Below are 18935 nucleotides of genomic sequence, written 5' to 3' on the forward strand. Positions count from 1 at the left end.
TTCCTCCTTTTTTTTTTTCAGGAAGTGACCTACACAGTGGACAAGGCAAGGATAAAACTCTCTTCTGATCTGCTTTAAAAAAAATGCAGAAGTTCCAGATTGCTGTTATGTTCTCTATGGAGAATTTTTCTTGGCAGTGTAGAAATGTGCTGGAACTACTTTTGCAATTATGCTTTACAAAAGACTATCTGCTAGATATTTTTAGCTCCTGATAAAAAGACACAAGCTGTTAAGACTGGGCAATTTTGGATGCATACATAAAAGTAAAAACACCATTTTTCCAAAAAGCTACAAAATCAGAGTGGTTCCTTGGACTTGGCACCTTACCTTGATCAGAAGGCAGACAAGTTGAAACATTTCCTTTCCGAGCCCATAGATACACCCTTTTAGATTTTAACTGCTATCCACTTTCAACATTTCAGGGCATGTTTTACATGACAGAACTCAACTAATCTGGGCACACAAAAATGCTGGGACATAGTTCATTCGCCTTTTAATCACTTCAGGTACAGTAAGAGTGAAACCTATGTAATCTGTATTTAATCTATAATCTATTTTAGGGAATGAACTCTGTTATTGCTGCAAAACACTTAAGCAAGGTGAGTGTACTCAGGAACAGTGGTTTCAACCTCTCATGGCACTGAAACAGTTGCTCAGTGGTCCTACCACCTCCCAGGGTGTACCATCCTCACCAGGACACACTTCTACCAAGCTAGAATCCTCTCTGCAGTGTTTGGAAGCTGGTCACTTTGTAAAACAATATGCAAGGCTAACAGGACTTTGTAACACAATATGCAAGGCTAACAGGAACACAAGGACAGAGTACAACCCTCAGACAAGGGACAACAAGAAAACAGCCCAGAAACACTCAAACATCCAAGACCTTCATTCAGTCTATTAACCATATGGCTACACTGGAGTTGGCATCAACAAATCAGACAAGGCAAGAAGTTCTTTATTGACTCTAACCCATCAAATGCCTAATTAATTAATGAACTGTAATACATCAGGTAGAGACAAGAAAGTCCAGTGGCTTCTGAAAAGAAAGACTAAATTCTGCTTTCTATCTCAAAATGCACCTTCAGCCAGAAAGAGTTGTGGAGCAACATTGATCTCTCTTCATTATAAGCAGCCACTGGCCTGTGCTGTATCTGCCTCTGTCAGACCACACTGTCTGAGAACAGCAGTGATCATCTACAAACTCTTTGTCATCTCTCTTCCTGAATGCATGCAGCCTAGCACTTTAAACTTCATACTCTGACATTACCATCACACGTTATATCCACAGGAAAAAAACCAAATATCTAAAAATATGCTAAAACAGCTGGTAAGAACCGTGAGTCCAAGGAAATAAGACAGCAGGGCTTGGGTAAATCAGAATGGTTCATACCATGAACAGCTATTTAGAAGGTTGTTTCAGATGAGAAAAAATTGGCAAAGAAAAACTAGAGTCAAGCTTGAAGAAAAAGCCATTGATATATATTTGAACTAAGCTGATAAATGACAGTGGTTTTATATTAAATGCCTTTATTTCTAAAATAAAAAAAATTTGTGAATGGTAAACATTCAGGAAAGAGCATAAGCCAATAAAATTGAAAAGGGACAGATTTATGGTGACTAAAACATTTGATTTGAATAGCAGGGATTCCAATTTACAGCTCAGTGCACCACTTAGAACGGTTGTTCATGTCTGTAGTTTCTGTACTTCAAATAAAGTACTCCTAATACATTCAACCTCCGTGTATACACAATGAATAACAGCAACATCACTAATTAAATACCTGCTTATCTGAAAACCATAGTGAGTAAAAGATATACACTACATTCAGTCAAAATGGAGGAGTTGAGTGAGGGGAAAAAACCTAGAAAAAGTTTAAAAATGAAGTGGATAATACAAAAAAACAGTTTTGGCATCCTTTTTTACAAAAGTTCACAATAACAATGGCCACATTAAGTGCTAAATTAGCCTTCTTTATTCAGTTTTAGTTGTACAACATAGAATAAAATTACAAAATATTTGAATGTCATAATGTTCTGAATCTACCGTTCTTTCCTTATATCTTCTAGAGCAAAAAAGTCACAGAAAATTTCTCTTTGAACTTCTCTGTTCTGTGACAAAATGCCCACTGAGACTCATAAATCCTAATGCCATTTAATCAGTCTGAAAAAAATTTAATGAGCTCTCACTAGATTTGGTACAGAGATTATTTGTAACTATGGGATCAATTAATTAATTAGAAATGGAAGAAACTGCAAAGAAATAGTGTTTTAAATTAAGGCAATGATTTACATCACTTGGAACTTTTTAAATAGAACAGATTGATTCTTCATAAGAGAGTTATGACCATTTGTATTACTAAAATCTATCCCTTTCTTTAAAAAGTTAATATAAATGGATTTATTTGCTTTCAAACTACTAGTAAGGTCCTTTATTTTACAGAAAAGCTATAAGCAAATCAACAAAATTACTGGAAAGAAATGCCTTAGCCTTCAATGCCCTTAAGCATGAAGTTAATTAATCTGTGTGGTTTTGATGACAGAAATATATTGGAAATATGTATAAATGTTGGCATGAGGATGTCAGAAACTCTCTGATTCAGAGCCATACTTAAAATAAATTCATTTGCATACCATTTTTGTCATTATGAAACAAAACTCCTTCAAGATAGCATTGAAAAGTTGTAGTTAATATATAAATATATATATGTGTAAAGCATAAAAATACAAACAAATGGCCTTATTCCTATGAACACTTTTAAATCAAAAATTAATATTCTAGTATTTCAAATCTCAAAACCATGATTTTAGATAATGTGATCTCTGTAAATTATAGAGGAACAGAAAAATATAGTTCAGCAAAAGCTTTTTTTTTCCCCTTATTTTTTTCTTCCCAGATCAAATCTGTGAAGTTAATCACTGAATCACAGATGAGTGAGATTGGAAGGGACCTCCAGAGCTCATCTGGTCAAACCTCCTCCACTGCACAAGACTGTGTCCAGATACACTTTGTGTATCTTCACAACCTCCTGAACAACCTTTGCAAGTGCTTGGCCATCCTCACAGAAAAAAAAAAAAAAAAAAAAGTGTTTCCTGCGTGTGTCTATGTCCATTGCCTCAGGTTCTGTCACTGGGCATTGCTGAAAAAAGTCTGTCTCCTTCTTCATGACAGTCTTTCTTCAGGTATTCATATGCATTAGTAAGATCCTACTGAGCATTCTCTTAATTCATCCACACCACTAAAGAAGATGTTAAACAGGGCTGCACCCAGTATTCACCTTCAGAGCACATCACTAACCACTGGCACCCAACTAGACTTGTGCCACTGATCACAAACCTGTAGGCCTGGCCGCCCAGCCAGTTTTCAAACCACCTCATGTCTGCTCATCGACATCATATGGGTGAGAGTTTCACAGGCACCACTGTAGCTCAGGCAGACAACAGCCACTGTGCTCATCATGTCCACAGGACAGTCACTTCATCAAAGAAGTTAATCATGTTTGTTGAGTGTGACTTTTCCTTGGTGTAGCCATACTGACTACTCCTGATGGTTTGCTTATCCTGTGCCTGGAAAGGATTTGCAGGATAAATTGTTCCATCATATTTTTCCAGGGATCGGGATGAGGCTGAGAAGCCTGCAGCTCCATGGGTCATCCTTCTTGCCTGGCTTCAACACAGGAGTGACATTTGCTGTCTCCAGCCTTTGAGCACTTCTCCCAACAGCCATGATAGATCAAAGATTATGGAAAATACAGTGTCTTTCAATGACATCTTCCAGATCTCTCAACACTTGAGAATGCATCCCATTAGGTTCCCTGGATTTATTAATGTTCTGTTTGTTAAAGTATTCCCTGACCAGAATCCAAACAGAAATAATACTATTAAAAGTGTTTTTCAATCATCTAAATACAATGTATGAAAAAGAACACAGTGTTTTGAACACTGTGGCCTGAAATTACTATAATATTCAAGAACACATCATTTCTACACATGTACAGCTCCAGATAGTTTTCATACAAGTTGCACCTGTGCATTTAAGAGCAGAATTTGGAATAAATTTTAAAAATAAATTTTATTAAAATACAAAATTTCTATTATTTAATTTCCAGATCATATTTTGATTATCTGGCTGATTTACTTAATTACTTATATGGCTGGGCATTACTACTAGCGTTGGAAGTTCATATGATGCTTCATGCAACACAAGATAGGAGACCTAGGCTGAATTTGCACACTGTATCTTTTTTTGGAATTTCTGTGCTATCATTTTATTATTATGCTTATTAAGTTCCTAGTTAAGCAAAGACTGCAAATCAAAAGATCAATGCCTAAGAAATTTCAAGATGGATATTTATGACATCCATCAATGACAGTATAGCAGATATCATATCCATTTATATATCACTTAAATACTGGTATACTTGCAGAAGTATGCCTGCACAGCTGATAGCCACTGGCTGATATGACACTACAGCTAAATTCTGAGTTTGGTTTTCTCTATGCCTACATTGTATTTTTTGCTAACAGCAGCAACAAAGTTTTGAATCAAACTTCAATGTTCTCACTTTCTCCCTGACAGCTGGTTTCACTAGGTAGTTTTGGTATGTACGAGGTTGCTCCAGCCAGCAGCTCCAGTGAAAGTTCTCTGCAGGCACTCATCAAGCAACCTCCAATGTTTAACAGTACATAAAGCTCCAAAGAACCTCGTCTCAGCTTGGGACCACAGTAAATCCAATCCAATTGAAAACATTCAAATAATACATAGCATAGATATATGAGCCCAAGCACTGCCTATGATGCTCTAACAACCTGTTTTGCTTAAGTCCAATTATTTGCTCATGTAGACATTAGCTTTACCTCCTGATACTTGGCTGCAGCCTTGCATGTTAATGATTGCTGGCATGAAATCCAAACCTGTAGCTCTATTAGTTCACTGCTTGGGACAAAACACTGCAGATGACACTATTGCACTGCAACTGTCACATATGTTTTGGATAGTTTTGCATGCACTGTTTTCACTTCCGTCCTCTTGGGAATTCTGTGCATTTGTCAATTTCCCACACTTTACATTTGTGACTTTTGTAAATGAAACAAAACAAAAAAAAAAAAGTTCAGCTGAATTATCTGCGCTAAGGGAATCTGATGCTGTAAACTTCTTACAAAGGAAAAATATGGATTCAAACATCTATACCCATCTTCAAAGAAAAGTGAACAAAATTAAAAATACACCAGTACTATTAGCTATCTGTGACTTTGATTGTCTAACATACCTTTAAAGTTTAAAAATATTAAGTGTAATACAGATGCTACTAATTCTTCATAGATTTTTTTCAGTGCTAACACAACTAAAGAATAAAAGTATCTACACTGGTTCACTGGTTTTGTTGCTTCATTTTGGTTTGTTTTAAACTTTTTGTTCTCTTTAAGTTTTACCATCTTGTGGGTTTTCTGAAATAGAACCACATAAACTAAGAGTTTTGGAAAAGCTGTCCTGCTCCTCCCATGAAATTATAGTTTATTTGCCATTAACACAGCTGACATTCAATTTCCTTGGTTATGTACATTTGGTGCATCATTTCTGAACATGAAAGCTTACAAATGAAGTAGATTCACACATACAGAACATCAAGAGAAATTGCCACAGAAAAAAAAAATGAAACCAAACCAAAACCCAAACCCAGTTTGGTTAACTCTGCTCAAAAGTAAACCACACTGCACCAAATTTAATTCACTTTGCATTCTCAGGCAATGAAAATACCATTTAGACTCTGGGTGAGAACTTGAAGTATGAAAGGTGAGGAATCTTAGCAAATCATTCCATATGTACTTGTGTAGCCTTTTTTTCCCCCAATAATTCTACTGAGAGAACAGTAATCACAGTCTAATCTACCTAAATTTCTTCCTTAAAATTAGCATGCAACACATTTTTCTGCAGTAATGAAAGTAAGTCCAGAACTTCAGAACTTACATTGCACTTGGGAAAGGAAAGAAGTGAGAAAAATATTCTAAGGACAAAGGCAATTTAATTTAAAATAAAAATGGAGACATTGTTTTAACTTACTCTCAGTTCATGTGAAATTTTCTCCCTACAGATTTCTACTTCAGAATAGTTTGTAAAGTTATACATAAGGCAGGAAAAATTAACACATCTACTATTTGAGAAAGATTGCTCAAACTGATCATTTTAAATCAGAAACAAGGACTATGATCTCAGATTTAGACTGCTAGTGGAAAGATATAGCTTCAGAAAAATATGTCCTCATCACAAAAAACTATATTTAATGTTTCGACACTTAAGAGGTAAATCAGCCATGAATGTTTCCAAACTCTGAATAGTGAAGTTAAGCTTGTAGATTTATATATATAGCAGAAAATCATTACACTTTCCTATTACTGCATGCTACCATGTAGCAAATCAGAGCAATCTGCATAACACACTCTAAATGCAGTGGGTGGAAATCCCTCTCTTCGCAGCACAAACATCTTTGAAAATGGGGATTGCTGATTTTAATAATGCTTATATTAATCAAAGTCTTTATCACATTAAAAAAATCCAAATACAGCCCAAACATAAAATTCCTAAATTTAATTTGTGTCCTTCCCCTCTTACCTTCTCTGGTGGTGCAGGAGGTTCAAATCTCTTTGCACAAAGTAAAAATGGATCAGGATGAGGCTTGCCACGCTTCAACTCAGGATCCTCTCCCAACACAATATGATGAAAAAGACTAAACAAATCTTTGTGTCTGCTTGTTTTTATCTCAAATGCCGCTACACTCGAGCTGGTGGCAACACCTATGGGTATCTTGTGTTTGTGTAAATGATGGATCAGCTTACTGACTCCTGCAAGACAAATATACCCATTTTAGTTTTTATAAATATGCATATAAGTTTGTATATGTATTAATGTTTATACCCAATTACAAAGCACTTAGCAATACTTCAACAACGCTGTCTTACTGAATGTAATAAACCTATTTCAATCAGCCAGTGTAAAAGAAAATTATTGCTATATCTGAAATCCTTCTACACTCAAAAATCACGGAACATTCTGTAAGTTATATACATACTTTTTCTGTTATCAAACAATGCTTTTCTCAAAATCTGTCAAAAATGTGATTAACATCACTACATAATGAGACCCACTAGAAACTCATTAAGCAATGTCTCCACATTATGTAAGTTTATTAGTTAAAACTCTGAGAGTTTGAGAGAACATTTTCTTTCACGTACAGTTATGCTCCTGGAAAAAAAAAATCAAAGAAGTATACTCTCCTCACTGGATTGCAGAGTTGTAATTCCTGAAGTAGGTATCCAGCTGGCTCAAACCAGCCCATAAGAGAGCAGAGAGCTCAGTTTCTCTCTTTTGCAATTACTAAAGCAAGTAACACTGGGCAGAGGAGAGCAGCTGTCAGTCACAGTTGTTAATACCAGAGCTTTATCTATCGATGCTGTGAACCCAGAGTAATGAACACCTCAAGCCTAATGGGTAGAAACTTCAATCTGATCCAGTCTTCCAGGGAAGGTTAATGCAGTGAACAGTGAAAACACAACCAGTCTGTGTAAGAGGGAAACATAACTTGTTATTCAGTGCAAGTTTTGAGTTTTCTCTGAAGGGTTTTTAATGCTCCTTTGCTGAAGCATTCTAAATGCTGGACAGCTTTCCCAGACAAAAAAAAAATTAGCATTATCTAACGAAGAACAAGTGTGGCTGTCTGGTCTTCATCAATTCCCAAGTGAAAATCCTCCATACCTGTAAAATCATTTCAGCTCTGCTTTTTGGTATTAATCCCAACTGTACTGGACACAGGATATTAGTTTCAGGTAGTTTAGGTTCAAGTAGAGTCCAGTGGACTTTTGGCTCCTTGAAACAAGTTGAGCACAATTCTATTTTCATGTCCCAACTACAATAATTCTTACCCTATTTTTCATGCCTGGTTATACAAAAATAATCTTATTTCCTTCCTTCTGACAGTCATCATTATGTCTGATCTCCACTGCCTTAAACCATTCCTACTCCTCCTTTGCCACCTCAGCACCTCTGATTTGGATTTCCCTTGTGATCCAGCCATTCAATTCTATAAACAACAATGTTATCTGCCATACATTTTTCTTAAGTATAGTCATATGCCCAACTTTGACAAGCTGTAAGTGCTACTGATAACAAAGTGTGTAGATTAGTGAATAGGTGCAGTAACCAATCTATCTGGAAATAGGACTTGCAGTATGACTCTCAGCAGATTTCTCATTTATTCTCCAGAATCGAATCAAACAACTAATAACTGACATTTCCAGCTCCATGCTTGTATTTGAAGATGGCCTTTAAACTTTAAATACATGTACTTGTCTAATGTTAGATTTTGAGATGGACAGATATAACAAGCTCTACTCTTCCTCTAAGGTCCTCTAATACATCAGCTATTTAAAAGCCTTCTTATGTTCCATTAAGTGGTTATGCCAAGCAAGTGCACTTTTTCCCAAATGATGCTACTATCTCCTCTCACTAAAATACGACATTAAATACAAGCCAGCTTTTTATTCCAGGTAGTTTATATCTTCATTCTGAATCATGTGAAGTAAGTCTATATTAAATTAATGGAAGCACTGATTCCCTAATGTAAAGCAGTAGTATAAGCGTCTCTTCCCTAAAATAAAATGCATTCATTCTAAGGAATTTAATAAACTGTAATGCTTAGCAAGGCTAGCATACATAAGTGTTGTAACATAAAGCAGTCCAAAGATTACACAAGCAGAAGACTCTTCTTATCTCCTACGCCCTTGCTACGATATGGTTAGTTTTCTCTAAAGTTGTACTCTTTTCAAATAGCTATTTTTCTTCAGTCCCACTGCATCACAGCTTCAGTTCATCTCTCACTGGGTATGCTTATTCTATGTTTCTATTGGAGGTAGCCAGCCAGAGAGATGCACTGTTGCAGAAAGGTTATTTCTCCAGGGTTCTCTCTTGTATTCCTTGAGCACATCATGATTTCAGTGTGTAAATGTGTTTGTATGTGTGATTGATTTCTCTTTTTGGCTTCCCTCACAACAAGGGAGCTAAAATGCAGTTGTCCCCAATATCTCTAGAGAGAAAATATTCACATTATTCAGAGAACGTGCCACTTAAAAAATTATTATTTGCATACATGTAAATAGAGCAAGATAGAAAAAAAAATGCAGTGGGCAAATCGGCTGCCTAGAAAAAAAAATTAGACTGCATTTGGAAGAACAGCTAGCATAACTTGACAAGCTCAGAACAGTAGCAGCTGAAAAATATTTTACTTTCAGGTTTGCTTTCCTCTTTGTAAAAGCTATACATCAGGAAAATCCATTTTTGTTTGCATCAATTACCACCAGTTTAGTTCAAGACACTTTGCCACTACATCAAATTACTGACACAATTATTTTACTAATTCAGCATATAATTCTTCATTAAGAAGATAATATTTTCCTTAGTATCCTTCTACTGCTTTTTTTTTATTATTTTTTTAAGAAAACACCAACAGAAGGGGAATTGAGGAACTGCTTTAAAGATCTGTAAGAAACTTTCCCTGGGAAATACTGTCATTATATATTCTATGGCTACAAAGATTTTTCAATGAAATGACAATCAAAAACAACCAATTCTAAACTCAATTGCTATGAAGAAGTATACTGAAAATGCCCGTGATCTCTCTAACTTCTAACTTACTGTGGCATCATGTAAGGCATCATGGCCCACACATCCCGGAGGGACCCCTCTTGCTAGACTTCTTGGGCCAAAAAGCTTAGTAATATAGAGCAAGAATAAAAATTCAAGAAATATCAAAGGAAATAAGGATCTCTGTTTTTTCAGCATAAGAATACACTCCAAATGAGGCACGCAGGCAATAAATATGGCCACAGGCAATAAATATCTTATCCAAAACAACATAAGGTATAAAAAAATTAGGTAAATACTGGATCTTTACACTATCTCTTTAAATAAGAAATTTTAGATCGACACAGAACCTTAATATATACTAACTACAACAGTTAAGCATCAGTGACTATTGCACAGAAAAATAGGTGAAAAGAATTGTAAGCAGAGTTTTGTTACAGAAGCTGCAAAGAAGGAAGATCAACTTTAAATGTCAGCATCTTTAAAACCCAATTAATCACAAATGTCAATGAAGTTATCAACTTTGAGGGAAAAAAGGAAACTAATTAAATGAACAGAAAGGACCGACTACTTCTGAGACCACAGACACATTTAAAAGAAAGAGATCAGCTCTTTTGTTCTGAAACTTGTGGAATAGCTAAAGGTTATTTTATTTTTTTGAAAAAGGAACTTTTATCCCTCCATTACACTCCGGATGTGGTGTTGTTCTCCTTAAATTTAGCTGATATCATGGTGACTAATACATCGGATCAGCTGACAAACTAAAAATAAGACTGAACAACAAAACCCTTGGGCTAACTGTCACATTTTCCTTCTAATTGACTAATACATATATGTACACCAAGAGTTCAGGAAACCAAATAATGTTACATTAAAATGATCTAATGAGAATCCCGATCTAATTATTTACATGCTATTACAACACTGTTTTCTACATTATTCCTTTTAAGCTATCACATGTTATAATCAAATGACATTATTGATCATGAAGTGAAAATTAACAAGATGAAACTCCTGAAAGCTACCTCAAATTGATTGAAAGTAAAGGGAATTTTTATTTTCCTTTTAGCTTTATACAAACTGTGTCATGCACAACAGTTTAGAACAGTGAACAGTACATACATTTTTGCTACATTTTATTTTAAATAATTTCAAATTTTTTTGTACCATCCCTTTTCTTGTATTTATCTATCCCTGAATGAAACACTGTTCTTAACTTGTACCAATTCTCTATATACAGATTCAGATCTATTTCTTTTAAAATGCTTTTAGATAAAGAAGGAAAGACTATAAAGCTCTTCTATTTTTTCAAATGTTAATCTCCAACCAAACTTTCACCTATGAACATGTTACAGTAGTATATAAGAATGTTTTTCAAGATAAACAAGAAAGTGATGGGAAGACACGTGAGATAAGGAAGAGAATTATACTTTAATTCTGAGAGTGCTTTAGGACTGAACACTAATTTCAGTTTCCTCTGATTCCCAACTGAACATCTCTTGTGTTGCATATTGGTAAAACCTTACAAAGGGAAGGATTTGTAAAATAATGGCTCAGGCCTTGGTTATTTTGGTTAACTAGAAAAGGACTCTGGGAAAGTGACTCAGCAGAGTTAGGGGTGGAAAAACAAGTCATGTAACCATGGTGTGTTCACATTGTGATGAATGGTGGTTGAATTATGTTTGTTATGATTTAAAAGTATGTAGCTGCTAACTGCTAATTGGGCTAACTGCTTTAAAAGGCTTTTTTTTTTTCAATAAAGCATCTCTCCTTTGCACCTGCCTGGGGACTCAGCGTCACTATGGACCCTCACTCACCCACACTGGTGTTTATATTTCTGCTTGCAGTTGATTTATTTGAAGGCATAAGACCATCATACAGACAACACACAGCAAGCTCTGACAGTACCTTAGCCTGAAAATCCACTGTTTGATATCTTATACACAGAGCCGAAGTCCTACAGTCCTCCAGCTTCAGGGAAACAGCTGGTTTGTGTACTGTCAGCACAGAGTGCAGGAGCACATAAATACTCAGACCTACACAGACAGCCTCTCTGTCTTCTCTAATGTCTCAATCCTAAAAAGATGAACATAAGCTATGTAAGGAAAGAACCCTTAAAAATGAACTTCACAAGACCTTTTCTCAAGACTTGTATACTTTTCTCAAAGTATACATTGCAAATAGGACCATAATAAGTTAAACACCTAGAATTTAGAAGGTAGATTCTATGAAAACTAAGCTTCAAAATTACATTACAGGATCTCCTACATGGCTGAGAAGGCCTCAAATAAACAAACAGCGTCATTTTCAGTGGCATATGTTTTCACAAACACCACATTGTACTATACCCCTCTTGCCACTGCTTAGTTCTTCCCTGATTGGCACCTAGGTACCAATTTCATCTTATTTGTGATAAATAGTATTTTATCCACAATGCAATCCCAGAAAGAAAACCAAGAAATCAATAGGAAATAGAGAAATAGCAAATGTGGGTGTGTGTTGTTGCTCTTAATTTATCTGAAAGCTAGCATTCTCCACTAGGAAGGACATATAGCAGACATATCCACATTCTCCTACCCTTAAACAAAATCCAAACAGCTCACAGGGCTTTCAGATCTGTCCTAACCATCATACATAATATTCCTTTATAGCTTACAACTAATTTAGCTATAGTGTTAACCAACTGAAAAACATTTTGAGCAGGCTGGAAGAGAGAACCATCATGTACAATAATACCTCATATTCTAAATGATCACTGTCCTTTTTACAGTGTCAGATATATAATAATCTAAGAAACAATACAACGTAGGCTTACTTCAGTTCAATACAGTAAATAATAATAATAATAATAATAATAATCCTATACAAACAAAACACCATAAATACATTATATTTCTTAGCCTAATTAAATGCAATTACCAAGTAGTCAATGAAATAAGGTTATATTGTGAAATATCCATAGCTTCTGTGTTTCTTTCAGATTCAAGAGGAAGTTCATATTAAATTATTACAGAAAGCAAAAGGCTATAGGGTATGGAAATAATAAAAACTTTATCTAGGCTTAGGGTGATTATTCTGTGTCTTTCTCTTCATAGTTGTTTTTTTTCAGAAAGTAAACACATGCAAACTCTGAAAATTCAAAATAGAAAATGTGTATTTTAAAAGTGATATGAAGATGACTTACTCTGTTCAAAAGCTTCTCTACACTTTAATTAGTTTAATAAAAATAGTACTTCTCATTTCACAGAATCACAGAATAAGCTGACTTGGAAGAGTTTCACAAGGATCATCAAGTCCAACAACCTTTACTCATGCAGGCCTCAATAGTTATGATTAATGTAACAACTTTAGTGCTACCCACTGCTGCTAGATATCCTTTGACACAGTTTTGGGGACTACAAAAATACTTCAGAAAAAGTGAGTTATTTAGGAAATTTTACAGATTGTCTTATACCTCTCCCCAGGTAGTTACTGGTTACTTGGTAAGTGATCCAGTTATAATCCTGTGCTATATTTGTCTGTATTTTACAGTCACAATTATTTGGTTGCCATCTGTTGAAAAGATACTCATTCTCCTTATTTAAGTAAGTTTTGAAGACCACTTTCTTTTACTAGGTACTAATTACTCATTACTAGGTACTCATTACTAGGTACTCATTACTAGGTACTAATGAGTACTATTAGTAATATCTATTTTAATGTCAATTGTAATTGTAAGCCAAAGGAAAGGTTTTCTTTCCAAACTTTTTGCTAAGAAATGTGGTGGTTTGAAAAAATAGAGTATTGAGATACATTACTAAGTTCTTTTTAACAGAGAACAAAAACTGTATTTCATGGGCAACTAGATCTTTCCTTATGTATATTTTACCTGTACATGCTTATGCTTTCTTGGGAGGGCTAGTTGGGGGTGGTGTAACTTATTTATTTATTTATTTAATCTGACTTCTTACTCTCATTCAAAACCACAATTTTTCAAATTTTTATTTTCATATAATGTTTGACTAATCTGTTAATTTGCTGCCTCTTTTATTCTGTTTCCCTTTTCCTTTGCTGACGTACGTGTATGGTTTGTTTCTCTTTCCCTACTATACTTTTGGAGCTTGTCTATGCCATGTAGCTCATGCTAATACAACTACACTTGCTAAGTCTTGTAGCTGAGGTGCAGCATATTCTGAAGAAGAAACAACATGGGCTACAGACTTTTTAAAAGCATACAGTACTAATCAACAGATTTTCAGACCTGTGCACTGAAATATTTGTTGGAAGAACTGTACCAGTCACCACATTCTTTCCTAATATAGTTTGTGCACATATTCACAGAATGTTTTGCACTGGAAGGACCTTGAAGATCATCTAGTTCCAATCCCCTGCCATGTGAGGGTCAACTTTTGTCAAGTCCTGTTGCTCCAAGCCCCATCCAGTCTGTTCTTGAAAACTTCCAGGGATGGGACATTCATAGCTTCTCTAGGCAATCTTTTCTGGTGCCTCACCACTCTCACAGTAAAGAATTTCTTCCTAATATCTAACCTAAACCTACTCCCTTTCAGTTTGAAGCCAGTCCCCCTTGTCCTGTCACTAAAAGCCCTTGTAAAAAGTCCTTGTCCAGATTTCTCATGCAATATTGAAGGTGCTGTCAGGTCTCCCTTAAGTCTCCTCCAGGCTGAACAACCCCTATTCTCTCAGTCAACCTTCAAGGAGAGATGCTTCATTCTTCTGATCAGATGATCACTGGTCCTCCTCTGAACTCGTTCCAACAGGTGCACATCCTTCTCATGCTGGGTGCCGCACAGCTGGATGCAGTTCTCCACGTGGGGTCTCAAAAAGAACAGAGTCGAAGGGCAGAATCATTTCCCTTAACCCACTGGCCATGCTTCTTTGGATGCAGCCCAGTTCACAGTTGGCTTTCTGGGATCCGAGCACACATTGTCAGCTTGCGTTGAGCTTCTTGTCAATCAACACCCCCAAGCCTATCTTGCTAGGGCTGCTCTCAATCCATTCTCTTCCCTGCCCATACTGGTGCTTGGGATTACCTCATGTGCAGGACCTTGCACTTGGCCTTGCTGACCTTCATGAGCTTTTCCTCAACACATCTGTAAAGCCTGTTCAAGTCCCTCTGGATGGCACCCCTTCCCTTCAGCATGCTGACTGGGCCACACAGCCCAGTATCATCAGCAAATCTGTTTAGGGTGCACTCAATCCCACTGTCCGTGTTGCCAAAAAAAACTTAAACAGCAATGGTCAAATAGAACTTTGCTCTTGTCTTACATTCAGTACTCCTACACGTACATCACACCATTGCTCTTCATTCATCGCTGTGAAGACACAGTTACTTTTCTACTCACACTCAGCACCACAAGAACAGAGGACACCTGACCTCTGTGCCAAAATCAAGGCTCTTTAGACACACATATTCAAGTCCACTTCCTTTTACTGTAATGTTGCACAAAACAAGCTGTCCAAGAGTGTTTGGTGTTTATCAGGAAGAAATGATTTACTGCTGAGAAAAAGACTCAAGGAAACCAAAGTGGTCTATGCAGTGTTTAAATTAACTGTGCATACATTATGCATGTCTTGATAATTTATGTCCACTTGTACACAAACAGAAATCTCAAGGATAAATATAGCTTGTGTACTAAAAAGACTTCTCCTTTTTTCCAAAATCATTTACAGTTCCCACACTGAATGTGATATGACATTCACTGAATGTGCTATGTGGTAGAGCTTTTCAAGATTTCATCACTTTCTTTAATCAAAGAAAAGTTAACATTTGCACTCAGCTTTGTCACATTGATTAGATTTCTAACCAATTCAATGATAATCCTTAAGTTCACAAAAACAAATCTATGGCAAGAAACCTCAGCAGCCTCTGAACACTAAGAGCACTCAGCAAAATAAATCAACCTCACTTAGAAAAAGAAGATGCTGCTTGTTAACTTAAGTAATAAAATGATTTTAAAGTATTTTTTATGAAGTCTGGTGTGCTACAACAATGGCAAGCCCATTACTGATGCTATTAATTTTATACTCTCAGTCTTTATACTTGCTCTCAGTCCTCAGATGAAGTCAGGATTGCTGCTGTGAAGATGACAGTGTGACAGAGGTGGGGTTATCCCTTGCTTGGTTTAATTGCCAAGAATGCTTTAAATTGGCCAACCCTGAACAGGCATTTGGACTAGATGGCATTTGTAGGTCCCTTCCAACTGAAAAAGTTCTATTTATTCTATTCTATTCTATTCTATTCTATTCTATTCTATTCTATTCTATTTCTGAATCTCATGAAACTATGGAAACACAATTCTCAGAACAACCTGCTTCTTTGTTATGACATACTATTTAAAAATGCTTTTTGCCATGGTATGGCATCCTTTCATTAAGCTACAAAAGTGGTGGTGGAAACTACCAGCCTTCCCCCTCACTTTGGAAGGCCATGACTATTAATAAGGAATTTTGTCTTACATCATTTCTCCCTAAAAAGTATCAGAGACCCTTCTGGTCAGAGAGACTTCTTATTCATCAAATCATTACTCTCATTTGAATCTGGACATACTGACACATGCATCACCATAGAAGGAATATAAGTATTAAATTTTACATAATTCCAAACCTGCATCAACTATGTTGCTGATTTCCTGATAAAAGCATGTTTGGGATGCAGTGCTTTAGGACTTAATGTAAAGGTCAAATGTTTGGTAACAGCCTAACAGGAAGCATCATTCCAAGTTTGCAACTAATTGGCAAATCTCTAGGGGTTACAGGCTCACTGAGCCCAGCATAGACTCACTAGAGCTTCCTACCATTAAAACAAAAACAGCAAGGAAAAGAAAAGATCATGGTAGGAAGGGCACAAACATGAAGCAGTGGTGAAGCAAACTAGACTTCTGGTTGAATTGAACTGTTCAAGAAAAAATAAATTCGGAGTGAGTTGCCATTGAAGTTTAAACTGCTTTCCTTTCTTCTCTTTTTGTGCTTTCTGACTGGCTTCATTTGGTACTAAAATTGAGGTATGAAATTATCTTCTCATGGCTGCAAAGGACAGTCAACTGTACTTGAACTGGAAAACAGTTTGCACATCACATTCCTCACTTGCTGAAGAGGAGATGCAACAACTAAATCCCAGTTATCATGAAAACAGTCCAGGAATGGAAAATGTCTGAAAGGCATACACAGCCACACAGACCTTAAAGATCTGTGCTTTATGATAATGATGATGAGGCAAAACCCAGAGACTACAGTGAAAGAATAACAGTAGTTTCATAATACTGACATGATTACAGCAACTGTTGGTAGTTGCAAAATTTGGAGGTCAGTTTTTCTCACCCTGTATATATGCTAGGTTTATGCAAAAGCACACCCATATATACATAGGTAAACAGACATATGCATGGTTTTCTTCTGTTCTGCTTGTCACTCCCTCATCTTCTGACAAAGCACTTCCCTGCAACACAGAAACACTCAAAATGCATTTGTAGAAACAGAAAGCCTACTGCATTACTCCTGTAGATAACAATGTCTGTACTCTGACAGAAATATTTAGAAAAGAAGAACAGTGGCAGGTCTGTCATATTTTAAGTGTCATCTTGGATTAATTTCTTTCTATACTGAATCAAAATTACCATTCCTTAAGATTCTTTCAGAACTAAAAATAAATCTAACTGTGAAAAACTCCCAAATAGTTACCAGAAAATTCCATATTAGAAATGGATGGTGCCTCTTCTTAAATAAAATTTGTATTTTGACCACAGCATGATGTATTGAAGCTTGTCTGTCAGTTTGGCCATACTGAAATAGCCCAAATTCTGTCTTCAGCCACTTATGCCTTAGAGGTGTTGTACTAAGTGGTATGCCTGTCATATAGCCTGGTCCATGGTTTAATCCCACCAGGACACTAAGTACCACACAGCTTCTCACTTTGTGCGTGTTCCTACCTCGTGGGTCAGGAAGAAGAATCAGGAAAAAAAACAACTTGTGGGTTGCTATAAGAACAGATTAATAATAAAAAACAAGTAATAATGATAATACTGATACTACCTGTTGTAAAATGAAACGGGGAGGGAGAGAGACAGATAAAATCTAAGAGAGTGATGCACAATATCATTGCTCATCATCTGTTGACTGATGCCCAGACCATCCTCAAGCCACAGTTGGTCCCTCTCCTGGGTAACAACTCCAGTTTATATACTGGGCATGATGTGCTATGATTTGGAATATCCCTTTGGCCAGTTCAGATAAACTATCTTGGCCATGCTCCCTCCTGGCTTATTGTGCACCTATTCACCGGCAGAGCATGACAAAATGAAAAATCCTTGATTTGGGGCAAGCACTACTTAAACATCAGTGTGTTATCAACTTTATTCTTGTACTAAATCCAAAACACAGCACTGCACCTGGTATTAAGAAGAAAATAAACTCTCTCTCAGCAGGAATCAGGACGAGTTTCTAACTTGTCAGACTAAGAACTTCTTTGCCAATTAAATATTCACTCAACTTCCACATTATCCTTAGCCAACACTGACATACCTGTAATTTACTTGATTTAGGAATTTACAGCACTATCATCTTTGGCAAGATCATGTACATAGCTCATCCAGAAACAAGTGCCACTTTGTTTGAGTCATTTTTTCAAACACCATTGGCCACTGTTTAGCAGTGCTTTCCACCGAATCAAACTTCAATCCAATTTTTTTCACAACTTTTAGAAATGATTTGAAAAAATAGAATGTGTCCTGTCTATTAACTGTCAGAAGATCACCAGAGACACAGCACTTTAGAGTCCTCTTACACTGTTAATATGACAATTAATTTTCAATTCCCTGTATTTACCTGTAACCATCTGAAAGATCAGTTCAGTCAGAGAAGAATGGTAAACTCAAAACATTACCACAATCTTACATCTTGCACAACACGTTCAAGAAACCCATTCAACAACATTAATTGACTGTAGAATAAATCCACAATAACATCCTCAGAAGACACAAAAAGACAGAATTGGATTAAAAAAACCTGGTTACCTGGAGAATAGTTCTTTAAGAAACTGAATAGTAAGTAGCTGGAGACATTTTCCCCTAGCTTATTAACTGTCATCAACCTGGTTTCCCAAAATTCATGTCAATTCAGCTTGTATCCTAGTTCACATCAATTCTACTTTAGAATATGGACCAAAAAAAGTTACCATGTGTATTTAATTGAACTGAAAAGACAATCAGTTGAACAATTTTGGTGATGATGAAAATGTTTACTTGCTTGTCCCAGTATGAATTTTGCTTGTTTCATCCATAATAGTCCAGCTTCAGAGAGGACAAAATTC

General features: G+C 36.2%; 1 protein-coding gene across 1 annotated transcript in view; it reads right to left on the reverse strand.

The window, feature by feature from the left end:
• LOC119709953 (pseudouridine 5'-phosphatase) overlaps window positions 1-18935 on the reverse strand; it is a 65600-nt gene that overhangs the window by 21484 nt on the left and 25181 nt on the right. Inside the window, exon 3 of the mRNA XM_038158410.1 lies at window positions 6608-6837. Within this exon, the coding sequence (XP_038014338.1) occupies window positions 6608-6837 (230 nt within the window). The remainder of the gene's footprint in view (window positions 1-6607; window positions 6838-18935) is intronic.

Source organism: Motacilla alba, chromosome 1, assembly GCF_015832195.1.
Source record: "Motacilla alba alba isolate MOTALB_02 chromosome 1, Motacilla_alba_V1.0_pri, whole genome shotgun sequence".
Classification (NCBI taxonomy): Eukaryota; Metazoa; Chordata; class Aves; order Passeriformes; family Motacillidae; genus Motacilla; species Motacilla alba.